This window comes from Sebastes fasciatus, chromosome 14, assembly GCF_043250625.1.
Source record: "Sebastes fasciatus isolate fSebFas1 chromosome 14, fSebFas1.pri, whole genome shotgun sequence".
NCBI lineage: Eukaryota > Metazoa > Chordata > Actinopteri > Perciformes > Sebastidae > Sebastes > Sebastes fasciatus.
Window position 1 is genome coordinate 18,314,949 of NC_133808.1, and position 25,416 is coordinate 18,340,364.

Sequence of the window (25,416 nt, forward strand, 5' to 3'; positions counted from 1 at the left end):
TGCCCCAAAACCATTTCTGTTTTTATAGATTTTTTTTTACTCTGTAATATAAACTGCAATTGTAGCATACACTTAAACTCAACATTATTGAGAATCATTAAATGTCTTATTAGCTGTGCAAAAATAACTATATAAAATATATTGCTTTTACAATTAACCAAGCCATTGGCGCTGTAAATAAATTAAACTAGACAGCAACAACAAGCGGATACAGAAAGGATTTCAATTCAATGTTAATGGTGATTTATATAATGTACAAACACATTTAACAAATGCTTTCTTAGAACTTTTAACACCATTTAAACAACATTGTGCATAAAACTCAAAATACACAAGTCTGAACTTGTCAATACACTTAACATAGATCTTCACTGAAAAGAAGGAAAAATACATATTTATATAATATACACAACAGGATCTATAACATCCTTTGTAAAACACAGGAATGCCCGTCCTTTTTAGACTTTCTTACACCTTCACTGAGGACTTTCTCTTCCTTAGTTCACCTTCTCTCAGCACCATGGACGTAATGAACAAACCCCATTTCACTCACTCAAACTGTTCTGTAATAACATTATGCTGTAACTGAATATGTTGTTTAAGCACTTGAGCGGCCTAAGTGTGTATAAAGTGCTCGCTGTCACCGTTGCGTTGATGAGGACTGTACACTACATGTCCAAATACTTCCTTCAGTGCAATGTCTCCAGCTTGGCTGAATAACGGTGGACATGTTGTCATGTAACAGAAGCTGACAGCCACAAGCGACAGGTTGGGAGGAGAGAAATCTGGAGCGTTCAGTACACTGCCTGCAGTCTGTATTCACACAGGAAAACAAACAGCTTGCGAACTGTACTTCTAACAAGGCTTAAAAGTGAGCCTATTCTGTTTGGGGTTGGTTAAAAATATTAAAACAACTCCTCACTTTTAGATTTTTGCTTGTTTGTGTGTGTGCGTTGTGGACCATATGAGAGATAAAACAAACAAATCTCTACACATTCGACTCTATAAACGATCGCTTTGGTTTCATTGAAGCTACGTGAATGGCAGGATTATCTCGGGCTAGGCCAGGCTGCTTGGGTTTACTGTCCATGAACGTGTGCGGCATCGCCATCGCTGGCTTGGACTCTTTGTAACAGTTGGCGGCTTGGCAGAACTTCTCTGTGAATTCCTTGGCGTGCATGCCGTTTTGTAAGCTACTCATTGCCATAGCACCCTGAGGTGGTGGAGGTTTGTGCTGCTCCTGGTAAGTGCTCACTGTTTTGGCGTAAGGCAGCTCACAGTCGACAGGCAGCAGGCCCATTGCTGACATGTTGTGACACACCAGACCGTCAGATGAGTGGTTCAGCCAGCTGCGGCCGGCAGACTGCAGGCTTGGGTGACTTTGCAAGGCGTGGTGCTGCTGCTGCTGCTGCTGTTGAATTTGCTGCTGCTGCTGCTGTTGAATTTGCTGCTGCTGCTGTTGAATTAGCTGCTGCTGTTGGAGAAAGCGTGCTGTCTTGTCCATTATGCCCATGAAGGGTCTGGGTTTGTAATCTGCTGCAGAACTGGCCTGTTGGCTGTGCTTTGTTTTGTCGGAGATCTTGGTGCGGACGTCAGGTCCCAGCTTGCCGCTGTCTGATAGACTGCTGCTGGACGCCAGGCTACTGGTGGAACTGGATACACGCATGCTGCTGCCGCCTCCTCCTCCCTGTGATCCTATCGCAAGACACATCCCTTCCTTTCCTGGGTCAGTGTGGTTCCCCTGCGGTCCGGGACCAGAGCAGGCCAACCCATCCAAGGAGGACACAGAGTGGGCAGACAACCTGTCTTGCCCCAGACCCTTAGAGCTGCTGCAGGATGAGTAGGAAGCCTGGGAGGAATGAAGGCTCTCGATTTCACAACTGTGACCCATTGAGGTGGAGGCGGCCGCTAGCGACATGCGGTTCCCGTATACAGGCTCGTCAGCTGGGGGCGGCAGAGGGCTGATGTCGATGCCCGGGCCCGGCTTTAGCATACCAGACATGTGTCGGCTCGGTAAGGGACTGGAGGGAGCGTACTGAGATTTGGCCCCTGCCACGCGGCCCCCCACGGCCCCTCCCCCGACCTGCATGGAGCTCATATGCTGGTTGGTCTTGACTATCTGGGCCTGCTTGGTGGGCTGCAGGATCAGGCCCTGTTGGGCCAGCGCCTCCCGGTGCTCTCGAGGGTACCGGTGGGGGGGGAGTCTGCCGGGACCTGGGGGTGAGCTGGGGCTCTGACTCTGATGTCCCTGACTCTGATGTCCCAAACTGTTGTTGACAGGCTCAGGGGGTAAGACTCTGGTGTAGGGATAACTGTTCTGTGTCCAGCAGGCTTCAGGTGTCCTGTCATGCAGCGAGGCCTCCTCCTCCTCTTCCTCCTCTTCCAAGATGTCTCTTTGTCCTTCCACGCTCCTGACAAGGCTGTGCTCTGAAGGCTCCTCCTGTCCTTCGTCTTGCTCCTGGTCAGACTCGTGGCCTCCTGAAGCCTGGCCGGAAGCAGCTGCAGCCCCGACGAGGCCTCCTTTAGTCTGGGTGCGCTGCATCTGTTTACACTCGTCCTCTACTCGAGCCAGCAAACGACGGATTTCCCGGTTGTTGGGGCACAGCTTAGCAGCTTCGTGCAGGTCAGCCAAGGCCGCCGTAAACTGCCTGTGGATTGGAGTAATATTGTTACCAAATCCAGACCACACAATTCACCACCGATAACAACCGCAGAAGCTGTTCTGAGTAGTTTACCTGCTGCTTCTTTTAGCTCTTGCGCGGGCATAGTAGGCCTCGTAGGATTTGGGTTTTAGCTCCAGTGCTTTTGTTGCAAACTCCTCAGCCATCCCAAAATCCTACAAAAGGAGCAGAATCAATAAGTTAGTCAACCATTTGATATTCAATTACATGTGGCTACATTTGGATCACTGAAATAAACATTTTATTTCTCATTTTAATTAGGACATAACAGTATTTTTCAAATTAAGTAATGGCTAAATTTGACCCACGCTACATCTCTCCAGCCCTTATGCTCCCTGTGTGAAGTAATAAAATACCTGGCAGGCACCCCAGGTGCTGTTACTCTAGAAACACATAACAGAGAACCTCATAGTGCCTGTTTCGCTCTGACCTCCTGCTAGCTTGGCGGCATGTAATCACATCATCAGCTGGCTCGCTACAAAAGTCTTTTGCTAGATTTATAACTAAGACTTATGACTAGACTAAGACTTATGTAAAGAAACTTTTATGAAGAGATTTTCTGCAGAAAGAATTATCCAGAACTTTGAAGACGGAACAGCTTAGAAATTACCACACTTCAGTCATTTTGAAACTGTTCAGGCCATCTCTAGTCATTTAATTCATCATTCTGTTAGAACATTGGGTTAAAACTCGAACAGGAAACTGCTCGGCACAGTTAAACTCTGGCTGAGTGAGCAGACAGGCCGGCACAAGCAGGAATTGAGATTGTTTCAGAAGAAGATTGAGGAGATTGAGTCTGCTGCCCAGTGGGCTTGTAGCTTTCTCCCAACCTCCTCCCTGTTACCATCTGAACACTAACAAGCTTCCCCTGCCCACACATGCTCAAATCATTTCACATGCTGGAGTCCTAGTCACACATTATCTTTTTGCTTTGTGTGTAAAACATTTCAAAACTAGAATTACCACCTTGCGGTTGTATGCGTCCGCCAACCAGTCAAGTCATAGGATGGTATGTCGAAAAAAAAAAAAAGAAATTGTATAGTATGTTGAAAAAATTAAAGTCATAGTATAATAGGTCGAAAAAATAAAAGTCATAGTACAGCATGTCAAAAATACAATAAATGTAATAGTATAGTATGTTGAAAAAATTAAAGTAATACTAAGTAAAAAAAATAAAAGTAAGTATAATATGTGAAAATTTTTTAAAAGTCTTAGTATAGTAGGTCGAAAAAAAGTCATACTATAGTCTGTCGAAAGAAAAAAAGTCATAGTATAGCATCACAGAAGAAAAAAAAAGTCATAGTAAAGCATATGAAAAAAAATCATAGTATAGTACGTCAAAAAAGTAAAAGAATAGTATGTCAAAAAATAAAAAAAATAACAGTATAGTATATCGAAAAAAGTAATATTATAGAATGTCAGAAAAAAAAAAATGTCATAGTAAAGAATATGGAAAAAATAAGTCATAGCATAGTATGCCGAAAAAACAAAAAAAAGTCATAGTATAGTAGGTCGAAATAACAAAAATAATCATAGTATAGTCTGCCGAAAAAGTCATAGTATAGTATTTCTAAAAAAGAAAAAAGTCATAGTAAAGTATGTTGGAAAAAAAATCATAGTATACCAATCTAATCTAATCCTTTCATTCTTGAGTCCAAGTGGAAAAAGAAAAGTCTATTTTTCACCTATCCCCCATGATATTCATTGCTCACTGACAAATAAAGCTCTGGTGAGTGAAATGCCTTATTTGAAGTCATTAAAGGTTTCACACTAAAAATACAGCACTGGCTGAGTAACAAAGGAAAAAAAGTGTCTCCTAGGAGGCTTACGTTGGTTTTTCTGCGACAGCGGGAGAGATTGAGGTACAGAGAGACCCTCAGGTCTTTAAATGCCTTCAGGTCATCGCCAAATCCTTCTCTAGGAAACTTCCTCAGGGCGTACTGGTACCTCTGGGCTGCCTCCTTCATCTTCCCTTTCTGGAGGACACATGGAGGGCAAACATGCAGTGAGGAAGAGGACATAACCAGAAGGAAGATGTGGGGGAGAGAAGCAAGGCAGAGGTATTCACCAGATACTTCCGCAATAGCTGTTCTCCAGCTCGAGCCTTCTCCTCTCATCAATCACACATGCAACACACAGGCAAATAACACACACACAACACCTGACAGGTTTGTCCTTTCTGCCACAAACTCAATCTGCTAAATGTCAGGCATCGATCATAGCTCCTTTGGTAAGTGGTGCGGAACGTACACATCTATTCATTTTCTGCATATAACTGAGCTAGAATGGTAACCGCTTCATTGTTGTGCTGAACTAAATTATATTGTTCGGTGTTTTTTTCACTTCCATATAGGAAAGCATGACATCATCTCATAATAACACAGGCTATATTTGTCTCGTTTAGCACAGCTGGCCAGTTTAGAACATGAAACATTTCATCAAGACAGAAAAGTGCTCTTTACAGTTGACAGCAAGTGATTTCTTAGCCGGTTGCACATTACCTTGTAAAGTAGGTTTCCCTCCTCCATCAGCTTCTGAAGGAGGATGATCAGGATATCAGGCTTGGAAGTAGCCATGGCCCAAGCGGCGTTCCCTGTGGGTATAGAGGGGAGGAGAAAAGAGGGATGTTGTTGTTACTGGTGCCAACAGATCGTCACTGTATTCTCTGGAAATTGGTACAAGGAAAAGTTACCTAAAGATTGTACCTGATCGATCGTAAGGTGACGTTCTGTAGCCTTAGTTTATTGAAGGCAGTTAAGAAAGAGTTAGGAGGGAGAGAGTGAATAGAGAAGAAGTCATGCAACAGAAAGAGTAGTCATTTGTAGTGAAAAGAAAAGGTGTTACAAAGTAAATTGTGACAATATACAATTACGCGTCACTCAATTTGAAATGGCCATGTGTTTTCAGCATTAAATGGCATGCAGTGTGTTAACTGTGCTGAAAGAAAATGTATGGGTTCTGCCCATTACTTTTTTTTTTTTCTGAGACAGCAGAGTGCACTGGAGATAAGCCGCAGACCCAGATAGCTCTATGAATGTCATTTAGGTGATAAGTCACATTCTTAAATTAGCCAAGCAGCACATGAGGGAGAAGAGACACACACACACCGACATACCAGTATAAGTGAGCGTACACACACACACAAGCTGAACAGTGAGTGAAAAAAGGAGGAATGGAAGTCGGGTTTTTCCACAACATTCCACAAAATTAGTCTGATCTTATTCTTAGTACCATGAGATACTGAGCAAGACAGGAACAAGCTCAACACAGCGACGAAACCAAATACCGAGAGCCTCTCAGTGTTTACAGAGACGTGAAAGAACTCAGCAAACCACGGACTGTTTCTAGAGTAACAGCTGACTAAGTGGTGAACTAACTGACAGCGCCGAGTATCTACACACACTACGTAGATGTAGGAGAAGCTCTACATATCCAGTAGGTTTTACACCTGGTCATAGGGGGAAAAAAGCACTGTGCTTACCCAGCTTGGCTCCTTTCTTTAGCAGAGTCACCACCACCGACGTGTTCCGGCAGCCTATGGCCCGGTCCAGAGGCCTCATCCCACTGTAGTCCACATGCTCTATCACTGCTCCTCTCTCCACCAAATACTGGACCTACACGAGAGCAACAAAAGTGAAAAAACTCAGGAACACTGTGTTAACAAGTCATGAGCTGGCCTAACACATAACGGTGTGTGTTCACTAATGGCCAAGGGATGCTCTCAGTTAAGGCTGAATGAAGGATGGTGTTGGTGTGTGTGCTGGGGTGTTTTAAACTAATTTTACTCACAATCTCTGCATCTCCGTAGAAGGCAGCGAGGTCCAGCGGAGTTCGTCCGTTTTTGTCCGTGTGGTCAATGACCGCACCTTTGTCCACCAAAAACTGCACAACGTTCTTATGTCCTTTTAAACATGCCCAGCTCAGAGGTGTCAGTCCCTCTTTGTCCATCGAAGTCAAGGATGCACCTTTGAAACAAACAATGGTCAGGAAACACGTCATGCTATTAATATATCCAGCTAATGAGTATTCACTGCCTTGTAATTTATTGGCGAATGATGGTATTAACCCTAAGAGACCCATTTAAACGTTTTTGTCTTTTTTACTAGGGGGGGACAGAAGCTCTTTAGGGGGAGATAGCACGTCAACACTAGATGTCACATAGAAGTGGTGTACATCATCTGAAAGCTGGGAACCTGAAGATTAGTTTGAGTAGTAGTAGTATTAGTAGCAGTTCAGCTCTGTATGTCAAGTTGTTCCAGTCATAAATCAGAAAAACTTGAATTAATTAAAATAAATTGTGAAACTGTATAAGGGTTTAGAACATTATGATAGAAGTATATGATTGCCATTCCAATGCTCTATTATGTCTCATAAGTTGTTGCAGCAATTTTTTGGGTTGATACCGTTAGTTACACAGATTTGGTGCTAAATTTAACACTTTTTTTTACCACTCAAATTGATAAAAATGATCAATAATCCCTCCAAAATACCACATTAACACACCAAGACCTTGAGGAACACCATAGGAAAAAAATCCATGCTGTGATTTGGTATCAAAAACTTTTGACATTTGGAGATTTCTGCAAGAACTGAATTTTTCGGGGAGCACAGATGGCGAGAGACTTCTGTTCTGGAAACTGCTCAGAAACCCCCTTATTGTCAATATACCTAGGAAAGACACACATCCTCTGAATAATCTAGGTCTGTAGTTCGTGGCTGTACATTTCATGAGGCTGTGATTATCTTAGAGGTCACAACAGGTAATTTTATACAGTGTGGTCAAACTTAAAAAATGGACAGTAATGTCGGCTGGGATCTCAGTGATCCCGCAGGTCCCAGAGGGTTAATGCTGAATGTTCTGTGGTGCTGATGTTGTAGCAGCTCACCTTTAGAAAGCAGAAACTCTACGGTGCTCAGGTGACCCTCACAGGCAGCCACCATTAGCAGGGTCCTGCCCTGCTTGTCGCTGATGTTAATATCAGCACCGTGCTCCAACAGCAGCTCTGCAATCTAGGGAACAGACAAGAACAGTAAGAGAACAGACATCAAACACATCCAGGTGAACGGAGCTCTCACAACCATGACCCTGTTGTCAGGAAACAATTAGACCAGATATAGCTCTAAGGGCAGGACATAAAAGTAAACCTATACATGTAAAAGAATAAAATACCACATACAGTTAGAAGATTTAGAGGAAGAAAAGGTGTCGTTTGAAGCAGTGTGGTTGCAGTGGATACAGAGGGATAGTTTGTCTGGCACAATAGAGCCACTCGGCGTGTCTCACCTGCCAGTGTCCCTGTCTGACGGCGCAGAATAGAGGAGAAACCCCTCGCCGGTTGACCTGCTGCACCACAGCCGCCTGCTCCAGCAGGAAGCTGCATACCTCCATCTTCCCCCGGCCTGCTGCCGCCGTCAAGGCTAAAGAGTGGACGAAGGAAGAGATGTTAAGGCTTGTTTGTTTAGATCTGTACAGAGGAACAAATTAAGGTAAGGATACAGTACAGTGGTGAGATAAGAGTGGAATTTAAATCATCCCACTTAACAACACTAAGTCAGATAACATGTACACTACACAGAGACGTATGCTGTTCATGAGCAACATCCCGACAGGGCTGTCCTCGACCAAAGAAATTCTAAGTCGACTAACACGTCAATTTTGTCGACTAATACATTAGATGATTTAATCGACAGATCTGTAAAACTGAGTTTCTCCACAAAGAATCAAACAAAAGCACCACTTTAAATCTTTTGTTTACCGGATATGTGCTCATACATTTCTTAGAAATAAGTCATTCAGCATGAAAAAAGCAACAAAAAAAAAAACTAATCGACTAACGAGGCAGCCTTTTAGTAACTTCAGTAACCCAAGTATGTGGAAAAGGAAAGGCTCAGATATAAATAGTGTTTGCAGTCCCAGAATCCCTCCTATTCTTCAAAGACAAGTAGAGAAAAGCAGGCTAATGGTTGGTGCTAATTGAGTTTAAAAACAGACAATTATGTTATGCTTATTAAACTCATTAAATTCCCGCCTCAAGCTCCCGGGCCTTGTACAGAGAGATGAGAATCCAGTCATTTTATGCATCAACAGACAAACATTAGACAACAAAGTCAAACAATTGTGTTAAACACGCACACTTGTTTACATTTTGTATCTTTTTCAGAACACGATTAACTGGAATTAACGGTGTCTAATTCATTTCTAACAAAAAACTAAAAAAATTGTGCTTGTATTCGGGTCTGTGAAGAAAAGAACAGATTCTTGAAATGTTCAATGCTTACAGTTAATCGGCTGCTGCTGGCGTATGGCAGCAGATGGGCCGGTCTTAAATGAGCGCTGGTTGTCAAAACAGAGTGAGATCCACCGTAAGAATCGGAAACAGCTCTGCTCTCACATTCACCTCGGAGAGATTTAAGGTGCCGCTGAGCCTCCATATTTGACTGACATCATCCATCTGGATGAACAGACATCAGAGCCAAACAACCCCACCCTCCATCTGCTCAAACTATGGATATCTTCACACACAACACCGTGAAGAACTTGAACACCTACTGTAAACGCAGGCTCTGTAAGGGCTCCAGAGAGCAACCTCAGCAGCACCTGGGTTAATGTTTTGTGCCACTCATATCTTAATGTTAAGTTAAAGGAACAGTGTGTAGGATCAAGCAGTAAGGTTGCAGATATTCCTGTGATTCCAATGTGTTAAGAGTGAAGAATTGCTGCGGTGGCCGATGCGAAAACACGAATGGCCCTCTCTGTGTGTATTTGGGAAGTGAGTGGTGAAGCAAGAGAGAGAGTGGCGGCGACGGGAGCGAGTAACGTTAATCAACTCCGGCCCAAACAGATTTTGGTTTGTCTGTTCTGGGCTACTGTAGAAACATGGCAGTGCAACATGACGGACTCAATGGAGAGGACCCGCTCCCTATGTAGATATAAACGGCTCATTGTAAGGTAACGAAAACGCAACAATTCTTCTTTTCAGGTGATTATACACTAAAGAAAACATACTTATTAATATTATATTCCATTTCTGCCAATAAATCCCCCTGACTGTTCCACACTGGTCCTTTAATAGCGCACTTTTCTTAATACTAGAGCATCTCAGCCTTCAATTATTGTTTCAGTTTGACTTGCTGCTTCAGTATTATCAATAAAATCTCGCCTTATTTGATCTTATGTCTTGAAAGCTAATCATCAGCCTTGTCTCAACTGTGCTCTGCCTACTCCTGTCGCCCACCTTCAAAGCTGCCTTGACAGTGTCCTGAGGAGGAGACTCTGAATCACCGTCTGATAAACGGATTTACAAAGTAAACACATAATAATGTCCTTATCCACCACCACGTCACCACCGGGCTGGAAAAACCCAAGACGCATCAACAACAGCGAAGAGGTTGAGACCTGGCATTTAACCAAAGCTGTGCAGATAAACAACCTTTTTACCAACACTGATAAAAGGCTCTAAAAATCATTCCTAACCAGAGTTGGGGATTTTTCAATCTGTCCTTGCCAATGTTAAAGTTTATTAACAGTTTAGTTTATGAATTCATAAATAACTCAATTGGGTATGATTTGATAATGGACAAAATTTCAATTATAAAGGTTGCAGGTAACTTATAAAAGGTAACACTGAGACATTGATTATTTGTAGGATGGCGAGTTTGCTTTGCCTTGGGGACTTTTACATAAAAAATGCATTGATGCTGAGCACTGTTCACTCTGTGAACAAAATTTAAATTCTATTATCTGAAACGTTTTCTTTGACATTTAACTGCTCCACATTGAAAGACGGAAATTAGTGGCAAGAAATTAGTTAAATTTCCTGCAGCTTTTAAAGGGCAAATTTATATTTTATTTAGGAGCATTTATTTATGCATCAACTTCCTGTTTAGAAGCACGATAGTTTTGGATGAAGAATCTTTTTCTATAAAACGCTGATAAATAAAGCCTGCAGAAAAAATATTGTCTAATCAGAAAACACTAAACACAGTGTTGGGTTCAGCGCTCACAGTAAAAAAGCAGGTGTTTGTCACTTGATGCGAGAATAAAGAGCATCTTTTCCCCAGGCACCTGAGCAAACCCACAAATAGATGCCTGGGTTAGCTCATGCTGTGCTCTTATTATACGATAGGAGCACTTGTGCTCTTTGTACATATGAAAGAGAATAACAGCAGAGCCTGGTACAGAGGAAGAAAAGACCTCAAGTCCATTTTATATTGCTCATATTCAGAATCTGTCACCTATATTTATGCCATTCTAACTACAGTATTAAAGTGGCAGTAGGCAGTATATTTTTGACATCATTGGGCAAAAAATCCATAATAACCTTTCAGTATATTGTAATTCAAGTGTTCTGAGATATCACTAGACTTCTGCACCTCATCATGGCTCTGTTTTCAGGCTTTAAAAAATCTTGGCGTTCCTTCAATAGATTTTACGATGGCGGCCGCGTCACAAACTTTCTCATTTTACAGATAAACTGTGCACTACAAGATGTTTCTGAATATTTATTCATATATGATCAGCGCTGCCTAGTTTGACCGTTTGGTCGGAGCTCGCGAGTGATTGACAGCTGGCTCTCATAGACGGCAGCTGGACAGCAGACCTCAGATCAGCTCTTACTGCTTGTTTTCCTCCGGTCTGTGAAATCTTGGAGATGCCGTTAGGAGCACCGGAGGACACAGAGGCACATGATTTTTTTCAGGTTACTCGTTTCATGTACTACTGTCACAATATAGCGATCGTTTTATAAAAAATAACTTTTTTTTAAAATCATATTTGCTCCAATCTCGCCTACTTCAGCTTTAAGAGCAGTGAACAGCCATTCTCCAGTAGCTTAAGGCCCCTCGAAAGAAAGATAGATCAGCATGAACATACAAACTCAACACAGAAAAGCCCTGACCACCAAATAAAAGCCATAGATTATTGCTATGACAACAACTGACACGAATAATATACACAGAAGTACCCACTGGCTATAAGATGTTATACATGTATTCATTTTGAAGATGCTAAACAAAATGCCAGAGGATGGTCTGTACTCATCTGTACATAACACGGGATAGAAATGTATCAGAAAGTGATACATGATTTTACAAAAGATTACTCTCCTGCAACACAAGAATTTGTTGGTCTTTGCCTTGAGCCAATCTTACTGCTGTGTGTGTTCACCACAATGAGAGCGATTCTGTGCAGTTAAATTACCTTTCTTTGCATAACGGGGAAGAGTTTTGCATCCTAAGAGGGGATTTTAAAAGATGGAGCTTGCACAGGTGTGCAATTCAATCTGCCTCTATTTAAACACAGGAGACAGTGGGCCTATTTGCATAGAGATGTAATATTCCATTGAAATTTAAATATGAAATACATCTTCACAGAGACAGGTTGTTATCGGAGAATTGTTTCGGAGACAACGATGAATGGGCGGTTTGAAAGGGAATATTGCAGGGACTTTGTCGGTTTTAGCATTCTCTGCATCAGAGCGCCGGCTGCTACGAGGTTGGATTATTAAATCCGCACGCTGAATGGTAGAAAAGGGATTTGAGGTGAAACTGAAATTTAATATATTGCTGCTCAGTGCTAATCATTTCTGTTGTTGCATCAAGCCAACATGAGCAGAGTCATTTTACCGTCTGTGGTGAACTCCTCCACAATCATTCATTTTATGTCTGCTAAAAAAATGCCTCTTCTTTTCCCCAAGCACGACAAAGAATAAACATTATGGTCGTAATTGTGTTGACTAACTGAAGGGGAGATTGTTTTATGCAGATGAGCCTGGTTCTCCTTTTAAATGAGTGCCAGGTGAATGCAAAAAATATTTGAATATGCAGTCGTGTCAAGGGTTTTGGAGTCACTTTGTTTCAGGTCAGTGGTGCTATAGCTCAGCAACTCTCTATTGCTACCTCTGACCTAATATTTAATTACTTAGAAGGCCTGCCAAGAGAGTGCTGACTGTGATTTAACATCCACTTTGTAAATAGAGCTGAGAGGTAAATTTATACCGCAGCAGCTACAGGTGGCTCCAGTGTTTATGAGAGTGTGATTAATATTATTCACAGCAATAGTCATGCCCAGGTTACATATTAGGTTTAGTAACACGACTCAAAGCTTTGGGGACAAATGTATTATGTTTTCAACAACGGGAAGGCAGGCTTTTCGATTGAACCAGAAATCAGATTCCAGTCACATCAGTGGCAACAGAGCAGCAGTTCCACAAAGGGACGACTCTTTGTCCCAGGACTGATAAGGTCTCAAGTCCAGCAGTCATTTAGCAGGGCACAAGCACCAGTTAACCACACTGTGGACAGCGTCTCCTCTAATAGGCTGACCTACATTCCTGTAGCACCAAACTTTTACTGCTAAATCCTGCTGGCTTACAACTGAGACAGACACAAAGAGACTATTATTAAAATGCTCCTTTTTTTAATCTATTTCTAGTACGATTGTGCACAAAAAAAGCATCAAACACTGTTGTCAAACAGGAAGAGGGTGCGATTTGAACATTTATAGCTCCGAGTATCTAAAGTCTCAGAACAAAAGCTCGCGCTGAAGATGAGAGACAAACATTTCAAATGTGTCCAACATTTCAAAATATTCGGAAAAAATGCTGCACCTCTAACACGGCATGTGTCTGGAACTTATGTAATGAAATATTTTTAGGACTTAAAAGGATACTTCACCCACAAAATGACCATTTTTATATCAATTGCTCACCCCGTGTTACCTTGAATTCTTTGCTTTTCTCGCAAGCCTCGCAAGAATAAAAAAACGGAGAAAAGTCTTGATGAATTGAAGTAAATGGGGGCCGCATTTAACAACAGCAAAACTATATAAAAAAATATGTTTATAAACTCTCACACAATTCGTGTTGTATAATCCAAGTCTCATTTATCCAGTCGTATGCTCACTACTTCCCAAACACATGCATTTTTGCGATAACCTTAGTATTTAAAACACTTCCATTAAACAGTCTCACGCTTGTGCAGGCTCACTCCGGACAAGTCCGAAGCGTTTTGAGGCAAGCAAGTTTTCTTCAAGAATTCAAGGTGGCACAGGGTGAGTAACTGATATACAAATGATCATTTTGTGGGTGAAGTGTTCCTTTAAACTGGGGACCAGAAAACAAAGCACATGTGCGAACAAATATTCTTATGGCCACATCATACCTGGAGTCTTCCAGCGGGTGTCATTTCTGTCAAACTAAACATTGCTCTCTACTACTTTATCCAGCTTTCATTTAACCAGTTTTACACCCGACAGCCACTTCCTGCTTTTAGACGTTATACTGTTCCCTGCTTCTCCACATGGCTTTTTACAGTCAATCAATCTCAAATGGCTTTGAGCGGGCCATCAACAACAGCCACTGTCCTCAACATCTACTCCTGATTAGTAAACTCTGTCTCTCACTTTCTGTCATCACTCAACTTTAAATCAGGCAGAAGCACAAACTTACCAGTCGCCCCAAAAACTCTCTCAGAAAAAAAAGGTTCCGCTAATATCAACAGCTAAATGTATACATCAAGACCTAAGTGGATTATAATCCATATGTAATTCTACAGCAATATCCCTGGTATACATAAATATGGCCAGCAATGCATACAACAGATGGAGGGGTAACTTCAAAATGTCCAAACTGTTGGCAGTATCTTAACATAGAGCACCAAGGGGATGCTGTAGCTGAAATCCAGCGGCATGTTGGAAAATCATTGTTCAGAGGAAATGCTGTGTTGACCAAACTCCAAGTAGAAACCCACATGAGCCACAGTAAGTAATGCTTTTACCAGAAAGTACAGCACAGGAAAACTTGGAACAGCCCAGAAAATGGGATGAGCGACCTCAACATCAAACAGAGAGTATTACTGTGCAACAGAGAGATACAAGACCTTTCCGCTGCAGCACGCAATCACAGCAGCGAGGTCCAGAATGCTAAAACAGCAGGTGATGATACGAGGGAGCCGCGTAATGCAAAAAGATGGATGAAAACATACCTGTCTCTCCCCACAGAGTGTCGTGGCTATCAATTTGCACAGCGTGCTCATTATTCAACGCCAGCAAGCCTCTCACAACCTGCCAAAAAAAGAAACTCAGATTAATGGCATACTGTTTCAGCATAAGATATCAAATAAACCTTCAAGAGGTTATACAACATGATAATTCTGTAAGAGAATAGCAACAAATGGGATATCGCTGCCTGAGAAAACTCTTATAAATTAATCACAGCAGACTAGAGAACCACTTGTCCCTGAACCGCTGTATGAGGTTATATGAGTTGAGTCCAATCTGATTAATACTTCTTTTAACGGGGTCTCCTTCTACATGTGGGTTGACAGCTTAGCTTGGCCCAGTTCTGTTATTCTGAGCCGGGCCTCGGGATCCTATTCCAGCTAATGAGGAAGCCAAAATAAACCTTGAGCCTGCATCGCACCTGGGCAGCGATCCTTGAATCCTGCTTTCAGACATACAAGGCTGAATAGCACTTCAAGTCATCATCACCGAGAACAGGATGTGCTCAGATTTTATCTATAGCTCGCTCTGCTCTGCTCTCTGGAATATTTTGTGGAAGGTTGTTATGAAAACACACAGGAAAGGACAGCTGTTGTGATGTTGTTAAGTTAGGAGAAAATTTTGCATTTTTGAAAATGTGACATTTTCAGCGTACTGCCTCATGAAAGGATAAGTGCGGTGCGGTCCTTACGGGTAATGAGGGCTCATTTATTTAAGATCTGGAACCCTGTTCGAGATTATTTATCATTAGAGCTCAACCACACTGCTGAAAGGCCAATATCCTGCAGGGTGGAAGCAAATTATGCCTAGTGCCACAAAAAAATATTTTTTCAGATCACCTTTTATCATATTCTCTGGTTCATTCATTGTTTTTATGTATCGGGGGGGCTGGTGAGGGTTTGGTGGAGTGCCAAGTGTGAAATATGTGTATGTGTGTGAGTCAGACCTGCGTGTGTCCCATGCTGGAGGCCGCTATCAAAGCCTGCTGCAGAGCTTTGTTCTTCAGAGCGCAGTCCTGCTGCTGCCCCTCAGCACTCCATTCTAGCTCCAGCAGGTACTGGATGATCTCTGGGTGTCCTCGGAGAGCAGCATGAACCAGTGCACACTGGCCACTCTTATCTACATGATCAACCTGGTGGGAATGAAACACCTGGGGTAAATTTACTGTATGTTTAAATAGCTTTAGGTTACGTACTGCATCAACATGGCTGTGCAAAGTCATAACTTTAGCCTAAAGACAGTTCAGTTTTTATGATCACAATGTGGACCCCTCACCTTGCCTCCCCTCTTGCAGAGCAGCATGACTAGTCCCAGGTGTCCTGCAGCGGCTGAAAAGCACAGGGGGTTCATGCCATTTTCAGAAACCACCTCTACGCTGGCCCCGAACTCGAGCAGCAGGGAGGCAATTTCCTGGTGACCGAGGTGGCACTGGACGCAAAGCACCGGCGCGTTGTTCAGGACCTCTGTGCGGTAATTCACGTTCGCCCCGCCCAGCATCAGCAGACGGCTCACCTGATTGTACAAATGAAATGCAAACACGGACAGCTGGTGTTAGAATGATGTTATCAAAATGTTGCCATCTGCGCACTTGTGTTGTCTGCAAACAATTCAATTGTATTGCATTTATAAGCTCTCTTATGCAAAAGACAATAAAAGATGTCTTTCAATTAATTTAACTGTCAATCAATTAAAATAGTTAATCACGATTAATCACAAATTAATCGCACTTTTTTTTATCTGTTCAAAATGTACCGTAAAGGGAGATTTGTCAAGTATTTAATACTCATCAACATGGTAGTGGACAAATATGATTGCTTTATGAAAATGTATGTGCATATTTATTATTGGAAATCAATTAACAACACAAAACAATGACAAATATTGTCCAGAAACCCTCACAGGTACTGCATTTAGCATAAAAAATATGCTCAAATCATAACATGGCAAACTCAAACCCAACAGGCAACAACAGCTGTCAGTGTGTCAGTGTGCTGACTTGACTATGACTTGCCCAAAACTGCATGTGATTATCAAAAAGTGGGCATGTCTGTAAAGGGGAGACTCGTAGGTACCCATAGAACCCATTTTCATTCACATATCTGGAGGTCAGAGGTCAAGGGACCCCTGTGAAAATGGCCATGATTATCTTGAGGTCAGAGACAGTTTTTCCTTGCCAAAATTTAGCCTAAATTTGGATTAAGATAAATTTGAATAAGTATTTAGCCTCCTTCCCGACAAGCTAGTATGACATGGTTGGTACCATGAGCCCGCTACAACTTAAAAATCGCAACAAAAAAACGACATTATGCTGCTGTCATGCTGCGATTTCAAGATAAAAAGATCTGTCTGTATTTAACCAAGTCAAGTCAACTATATTTATAGAACCCAATATCACCAAAAAAAAATATTTGCCTGAAGGGGCTTTACAATCTGTACAGCATACGACACCCTCTGTCCTCAGACCCTCGCTCCTCCTTTAAAAGGGGAAAATGGAAAAAAACTCAGAAAGAGCAACAGAGGAGGGATCCCTCTTCGAGGACGGACAGACGTGAAATAAATGTCGTGTGTACAGAATAGACCAAAATAGCAAAATTACAACATGGAAAAAGATCAGGATGACAAAATCCTAGATGGATTGTAAACATATGTGAAAAATATTATCTAAGAGGATCATGTGAATCCCTATGCACTCATTAATCCTGAAGTTCCTTTCGAAGGTAGATAAAACATGATTTCCACACTATTCACAATATTACATAAAGGCTTTACGGGTATCATTAGAAAATAGTGGGATCTTGACTTGAATTCAAAATTAAGTACACGGCATGAGTTTGTTATAATGGAGGTGCAACAAGATGTGAGGATTAAACACTTTTCTAAGCCCATCTATTTTTTTTCCCAATTTATGACTTTCAAGGATGTGTGAACATCGTGGTCAATGATTAATTTAAACAGCAGCGAAATCTAGATCTCAGACTCTAAAATACATTTGATTTTCCCCTTGTAGCTCATTTCAGTGTAAAAGCTGTTATTGCTTCAGCTTCAGAGACTTCTCTCCAAGCAAAGGTCAGACACAAAATGAAGTAGTCACATTCTACTGAACGCAATTATTAGGTGTGCTATTCTCTTCCGCGATGAGGAAATCAATAATAAATGCTTGGTCAAACAGAACCACGGAGCCAAATGAGTATCCGACAACAGGAAATGAAACTGTGTGTTTTTTGGTTGCATCCAATGTGGAATGAATTAACAGTTTTCCCCCAGAGGACAGAACAAGGTTGTTCTGTAAATGTCTCTTTGAGTGATGTTACACTTACACACAATAACTCACAAATAGACAATTGAGTGATGGGATACCACTGAAACGCTAAGAAAATATGTGGGATAATATAGCTTCAAGCCAGAATACATCATTGTGACATAATCTAGCAAATACAAATGATTTTCTCCCTCTCTAAACAAAACAGGACGGGGCTCCGGAAGCAACAACTCATTAATAGACTATCCGACGAGTCAAAAGTGTATCTGAATGTCTGAATAAATAATACAGTAAGTTTATATTTATAGTAAAAAAAAGGTTTATCCTTAAATGACTTTCTGTCCCCAGTCTTGTGCTGTCCCTTTAACTCCTCAAGTTTCCTATTTTCTTCATCCTGGTGCTCATTTCATCAATAACATTTTTCATTTTCCGTGTTGCTTATATGAGAATAAGAATGCCTGGGAAATATCTGATACATAAATGGCTAATCACAGTGAAACAAGCAACTGACTATTTTAATCTTGAAATATTATTAAGCTACAGGATATAAATGATATTACAGTTGGCCAAAGATGCAAACTGATTGTATCGGCCTTCTTTTCTTTTCTTCTTGTGTTCACATAAGCGATTGGCATCCAACCGTTTTTAATTAACTAACGTAACATAGACCGTCTTTTATCACTTTATTCATTGCTAACATTAGACTCACACACACTACATCTATCATTGCCATGAACATACTGAGACATGTTCTTATCATTATCATATAAGCAACAAGGAAAATGGGACATATTGCAAGAAATGCCAAAATAGGGTAGTGTGAGAAAAATGTGAATTATTGTGAAATGCTATGAGAAAATAGGAAAAGCTTTATGGGCTAAATTGAAAATGGCTAAGAGGGCTAGGACTAATAAAAGATACAAAATGAGTTTGGAGGTGGAGAAGACAGTTTAAGCTTTTATATTTTTATAATCCATTTAAGTTATGTAACTCACTCTGACTCTAATTATTTGTGTATTAATTTACACTTCTGCCTGTTAATGGTATTTGCTTTTGGCCTTGCATACATCGAGCTAATGTTAAGAAACAAGATGAATCGGTCTAGGCTGATGAGCATCCTTATACTGCTTTTCATGGCGGTTTCAAAAGTTAATCTGTTCTGAGCTCACACTCATCCCCATAAGTATGTGTAAGGAACAGAGCGTGACATTTATAATAATTCACAACTTAATTGCCATCTGTGGAATTGCAAAAGCATTCAGGGAGACTGGGGACAGGGACTTCAGATGTCACAAATAATACCCCGTATACTAATCAGAAGTTTGTGTGTGATTTGAGAGTTTTATGGAAATTATTTTGACTTTTTGAATAATCAATTAAGACTAAAAATCTAAATCAAAGTCTAAAATAACAAGAAATGTCCGTCATAAGTTACCAGATTCCAGAGTGATGTCTTCAAATTGCTCATTTTGTCTGACCACCAATTAAAAAAAAAAACAAGAATATTTTATTACGCTGGTATACAATTGAGAAGACAGAACCAGCGAATGTTTGGTTTTTCAAAATGATCATTATTAATCACCATTCTTGTCATCTAATCAGCTAATGGGCTGGTTGTTGCAGGTCAAACCGGCACATAAGATCTAGAGAACATCTTTACCTTGACGTTGGGTGTGTAGAGATTCCTCAGGGAGGCCAAGGCTGCAGAGAGGCCGTCGGCACTGCAGCTGATCCACAAAGCCTGCAGCACGCTGGATGACACACCTGTTCTCTTACTCAGGCCCTGCACACACACCAACACACACACACACATACCAAAGCATATATGAATGCACAAAGACATAAACACACATGCATAAAGTCAATAAATCTGAGCAGAACAAGTGTTTCTCTTCACATCCTATGGCTCATCCTCTGGTGAACACACGATACATAAATAAATAAACAGAAAGTGAACACCATGAAATTCCTACAAGGGATGCATTTCAATCAGAGATGATGTCGAAAGCATCTATAGCTTCCATAGCTTCCATAGCTGTACCTTGAAGATGTGTGCTTTGAGGATGTGGTGTCCCAGCTCCATGGTCTGCTGACGATTCAATTTCCCCTCTTGGCGGGAAAGCATGAAAGCCATGAGAGCATGACCAGTCCTGAGAGAGGAAACAACAAAGAGGAGACTCAGCTGGAGAGGAGAACAGGTAGCAATAGGGGAGGGGGGAAAAAATCAATACAGCATAGTATCGCAATATTTTGCGTGGCAAATTTGCGTGTAACACGGACGTCAACTATCAATCTTTCATTATATAAACTATTAACCTCTTATTCTGAATTCTGTCTTTCAGGGGTTGTAGCGTGCTCAGTCTTAAGGTTAGATACTGGTATCATATGAAACTTAAGGAATCCATTGGTGCCAACCATGTCATGTCAGCTTGTCGGGAAGAACGCTAAATAGCGCTCCAAAGTTACGCTAAATTTTTTGGTGAGGAAAAACTGGCATTGCCATTTTCAAAGGGGTCCTTTGGCTTCTGACCTCAAGATATGTTAATGAAAACTCCGAGATGAACAGAGTGAAAACGATATCTTACGGGTGAGATGGAGACAGAAGAACATGTCAGCCTGCTGCGCCGCGAAGCAAAGAGAAGCTTCGAATACCTTCGAATATTTCTAACCGAAGCTTCAAAGCACAAAAAAACAGTATTATGGACAGCCCTAATTCAGTTTATCGCAAAATGTTTAAAATCGCAATAAGATGACTTAAGTATCGCGATAACATCATATCGTGATGGTGATTCCCACCCCTAAGTAACAAACAGAATGACAGCAAAAGACTAGGAGACAGAACTTTTCCTGTTGTTGTGGGAAACATCTTTATAACATAGTCTCATCTGGTCTTCTGCTTCAGGATAAACTTTGGATGGTACTTTTTCGCTATATGTAAATCTACTGATGCATTTGGTGTTGATCTGCCCGAAGTGAACATGAAACTGCTCATTCATTTTGGTCATGAAGAACACCTTGGCATTGTCACGGAGAACTATTTAGTTCAGTTACGTATAAATGCAGAATGCCCCACTGAAGGAGAGTAAAACCCCTGGGTTCTCCTTTCCTTCTTCACTCAGGCACTGTGCCATTAATTAATGCAGAACTTCATTAAAAGGACATGCATGATTGCAGATCATTTTGATCTGCTTAAAATTCTCTCTATTCGTGCCCTGGCAGTGCAGCAAGCTTTTGTCTGCATGTGCATTCCCTGTGCCAGACTCTGAGCCTTTGTTTTTTTAATGACAGAGTTGGAAGGCTGTGAATGACCAGAATATGAAGCTCGGCTCTGGTCCACTTAGAGACACGGCTGTGTGACTAGAGGTGATACTGACGAGCAACAGGAAGGGAAAAAAGCAGGCCAAAGTGACATCATCCAATTTATTAAGTGTGAATGACTGAAGTCTCTAATGTGGGTGAGAGGGCTCCAGAATTACAATTAGGTAGCACGACTAAAGGAGATAAGCCTGTCTCACAGGGCAAGAAGGGCACGGCAGGAAACAATGATCACTTTCTGCAGATTGAAGTCTCTTCTGTAGATTCACATGACCTTTTGTGAAATGAATCCCATGTAATTTTGACATCCAACTATTTCAAATTAGGGTGGCACCCACTGTATTGCTACCAACAGCCAGAGCTCTGGACTGAAGAAGCAATATCACTCGTTGGCTTTTGCTTTTCAGTGGAAACAGCAGCAGGGATCTCTGTATGTCAGTAGTGTTTTTGTGAATTGTTGATTGCTGGTAACAAAATAAAGTAGCTGCAATAAGGTACATAATAGCTTCTGCATTCTAAACAGTGGGTTGTAATGACTATAATAAATACCTGCAACATCTCAAACTCAATTTCCTCCCCGTCTCAGGTACGAGTTGTGATGCACTTATTGATCAGTACGTTCTACTTACTCTCCACACAAAGTCCTTCAAGTCTGTCTAGTTTTCATGCAAAGTGGTGGCCATGATTCACATCCAATAAATGACTAATTCAGGACCACAAACTTCAAGGACAAACAACATGATTACTTCTCAAACATGAGTGCCGTCTGCTGTGCATATCATTTGTATTCAAAGGGCTGAATTCCAAGCAGCGCTCCGAGAGACAGTCTCAAAATTAGTGAAAGGATATTGTGATAAAAAATTTAATTTAGGTAATTAATTTGACTACTGCCATGTAATTCTAGTCATGCTTAAGGGGATAGTTTGGGGGTTTTGAAGTGGGGTTGCATGAGGTACTTATCCAGTCCGTGTATTACCTACAGTAGATGACAGTCGGCGCACCCCCAGTTTGGAGAAACAGACAGGAGTAACAGCATGGGAGAAAGGCAACATACTGCTGTGGACGAGGGCAGCAGCAAAAGGGCTAAAATACGTTTTGCTGCCGGCCCCGTCCACAGCAGTACATTGCTTTGCTTCCATGCGGTAACTCCTGTCTGCTTCTCCAAACTGGGGGCGTGCCGACCGTCATCTACTGTAGGTAATACACTGACTATGGATAATTACTTCATACAACCCCACATCAAATCAACCATACTATCCCTAATTTGTACTTTCTTACGGATTGTTTGGGGTCTTATTATGATGTGCAAGAATATTACTTGTCTTGCCTGTAATAGTGGCCCACAGTCCTAAAAGGAGAGCTGCTGAGTTACTGCATGTGCTTTAAAAAGCAAAGAGGACTGACCTGGGGTCACAGAGGAAGTCTGTACTCTCTCCATCAGCTCTCCACACCAGCCACTCTCTGAAGGAGGGGTGACAAAACATGCGCGTCTTGTCCCGCCGTTTGATAAGGAAGCACGACAGCAACTCCATGCGTTGCTGGAAGTCCTCCCATGGCAGCTCCCCTTGGATGAAGCCGGCGTTGATGGCCTGGAACAGCTGTTCGTCGGTCATGGGGTGCAGTGACGCGAGCGCCACGTTGAGGATGGGCAGCGAGCGCTCAAAGGCTGAATTGGTCATGAACTTCATGTTGCACTGTAGCTGGTAGAGCTCCGCCAGCGACACGGGCACGACTTTGTAGCTGGCACTCTTGATCACCAGGTGGCCTCTCTCAAACAGGTCCAGGGTGAGTTTGAGATACAGGTAGGAGCCCTGGCTGCGGGAGATCAGGTGGCTACTGAGCTTGCCGACCGTGATAGGGTCGGCTTTGCCGTTCAGGCTAATGTTGTTCATGATATCCTTGCTGCCGTTGATGCGGTACTGGATATACGCGTTGAGGTCGTTGCTTATCTCTGTGTTGTCGGAAAAGTCATCCAGGGAGATCTTGGTGAAGGGCAGAAGGCTTGTGATCTCCTATGGAAGAGACAAGGTGAAGACATATATGAAGTTATATTTCCATGCTCATTGCAAATTAGCCTATGTTAATGAGAAAATGTACCAATCAAATCTCTATACCCGAATAACAATAAGTAGTTTTTTGTCTCTGCATTATAAATTGTATTCCTAAATTACCACAACAGACAAATAGAAGAATCATCAGAGGACCGTCTTTGAGCAGTAGGGGAGCAAACATGCTGCGCTATCAGGCCAAAGCAGACACTTGTTACTATTGGAAATGTGGCTATGAGAAAAACAGGACTGGGGATGTGAGTATTAAGAGGCAGGGGATGGATAGGATGGTGGGGGGGCAACAGGAAACCTTCTAACAGAGGTCTGAGCCAGAGCTCACATTTCAATCCATGTCCTGGGGGTTGGAGAAATCAATGCACCTTAATCCTCCAATCCTCTGCCTGTCTGAGGCTGAAGAAACATTGCCTCAGTGAGATAACACTTCCCTCTTCCTCATCATGACAAGGTACAGCAAACACACACACAAACGCATGTATCCACACATGCACAGAACGTGATTATAATCCACGGGGTGAGTGAAGTGCTAGCAACACCTCACAGATAAGCCAGATATTAGTCTAGCAAGCAAAGGCCAATATCCTGAACCCGTCCTCATGGGTGACATCCTATTTGTTTGCTCAAGGTGCAAAACAAAACCTGTGACACTTTCACGACACTTCTATGCACAAATATGATGCTGTGGTTGCAAGCTGAGTATTATTTCCTTCATGGATTCCATTGAAGATGGAGTATCATGTCGCCTTTTCCAATTCTATACGAGTGATTCGTCCTTTTTATCTACTTACTCGGACAGACATTGTGACATGTGGAGAGTTAAGAGGTTGCGACACAAATTCTCTTCAATTTAAAAACTGCTTCACCGTGTCAATCAGAGCCCACCTACCTACATTTACTTTCACAGAAATGTTTTAAGCAAATTGCATTGTGTGCAGTCAACTGAGACATCCGGAAAAAATCTTTCCCCCACCATAAACGGATCCTGACGGATTAATAGAGGTGAACACATAAGAGCATGAATAAAAAATGTCAGTGTTACAATAGATTGATTTAGCATACCCAGAGAACCTTGACATGAACCGAATATTAATTCTGACTCGTAGGACAAAACAAATGGGTTGAACTCGGTTTGTAGTGCATTGCATACTGATGGACACTACCTCGACCTGGCTTCTGCCTGAGCATTAACAACTTGAGCTGTAGATGTCAGCTATCACATTATTATCCCAGGCTCAGCGCTTCATCCCTGCCGCCGCGTGTCTCATCGGGCATGTCAAAGCCTTCAGCTATCGCCAGTGTGAGTTCAACACATCTCTGTAACTGGTCGACCGAGTGTCACTTTCCCTCCGAGCTAGTCGGCTCAAAGTGACTGACTGCTCCTTCCCTGTCATGCAGTCTTGATTCCCGGGTCACTGATACTTCACTTCCTTCTTGAATGTTCCTGGATACGCTTGACAAAAATGACTCTGTTGAGAGTCGAGTATGACAAGCAGGAGCAGCTCAAGAAGACCTTTCAACTTTCACACCTGTCAGAATCGGCAGGGTTTGATGGCAGTCAGTGTGAGTATTAAGAGGTAACGGCGGATCGGACTCAAGCTTCATTACGTACTACAATCGTACTGAGAGATTTCTTAAATAAACTAACCTTCTGTAATAATCTGATTTTAACTCTCCCTTGAAACAAGCTGCTTAATTTGAAATGTCTGAATAATGATGATTCATTCTGTCATATTGCAAGAAAATATATTGAGTGAGACAAGCTCAACACAATGTTTTTTTTATTAATATTAATGAGCTCCTCCTTACCAGTAAATTAATCCGGACAGTGACCACCAGTTTAAGCCAGGAGGGGAACTTAGTAATGATCTTCGTGATGAAGGAAGCAATGGTGTCTCCGTAGTCAGGCTTGTGGAACTCGGCTTCGTTCAGCCCGTCTATCAAGATGATATGGTCCTCCTCTGGAATCCTCCGCTCTGGAAACATACACACAATAACCATCAACGGTAAGATGATGTGCAGTGAGGTACAGCTCTTAAAAGCATTAGCTCAACTAAATTGCCCTTTGGCGAGTGTGCAGAGAGGTGCCTTGTTTCAAAG

The 25,416-nt window shown here is 41.9% G+C and overlaps 1 protein-coding gene across 5 annotated transcripts in view; it reads right to left on the bottom strand.

Moving 5' to 3' along the window:
* Window positions 1-737: 737 nt before the first annotated feature.
* The window catches only part of LOC141782757 (protein TANC1-like), a 119,335-nt gene continuing 94,656 nt past the window's right edge, over window positions 738-25,416 (bottom strand). For 3 of the 5 annotated variants that reach the window (XM_074659446.1, XM_074659443.1, XM_074659447.1), the window contains 16 exons: window positions 25,126-25,292; window positions 22,658-23,265; window positions 19,980-20,088; window positions 19,599-19,721; window positions 15,955-16,191; window positions 15,626-15,811; window positions 14,664-14,742; window positions 7,966-8,099; window positions 7,568-7,691; window positions 6,471-6,646; window positions 6,163-6,295; window positions 5,387-5,416; window positions 5,183-5,274; window positions 4,511-4,657; window positions 2,736-2,836; window positions 738-2,648 (listed from right to left, as the gene is read on the bottom strand). In XM_074659446.1, the coding sequence (XP_074515547.1) occupies window positions 989-2,648; window positions 2,736-2,836; window positions 4,511-4,657; window positions 5,183-5,274; window positions 5,387-5,416; window positions 6,163-6,295; window positions 6,471-6,646; window positions 7,568-7,691; window positions 7,966-8,099; window positions 14,664-14,742; window positions 15,626-15,811; window positions 15,955-16,191; window positions 19,599-19,721; window positions 19,980-20,088; window positions 22,658-23,265; window positions 25,126-25,292 (4,106 nt within the window). In that variant the 3' untranslated portion in view covers window positions 738-988. The remainder of the gene's footprint in view (window positions 2,649-2,735; window positions 2,837-4,510; window positions 4,658-5,182; window positions 5,275-5,386; window positions 5,417-6,162; window positions 6,296-6,470; window positions 6,647-7,567; window positions 7,692-7,965; window positions 8,100-14,663; window positions 14,743-15,625; window positions 15,812-15,954; window positions 16,192-19,598; window positions 19,722-19,979; window positions 20,089-22,657; window positions 23,266-25,125; window positions 25,293-25,416) is intronic. The other 2 variants (XM_074659448.1, XM_074659445.1) reach the window with 1 other exon arrangement.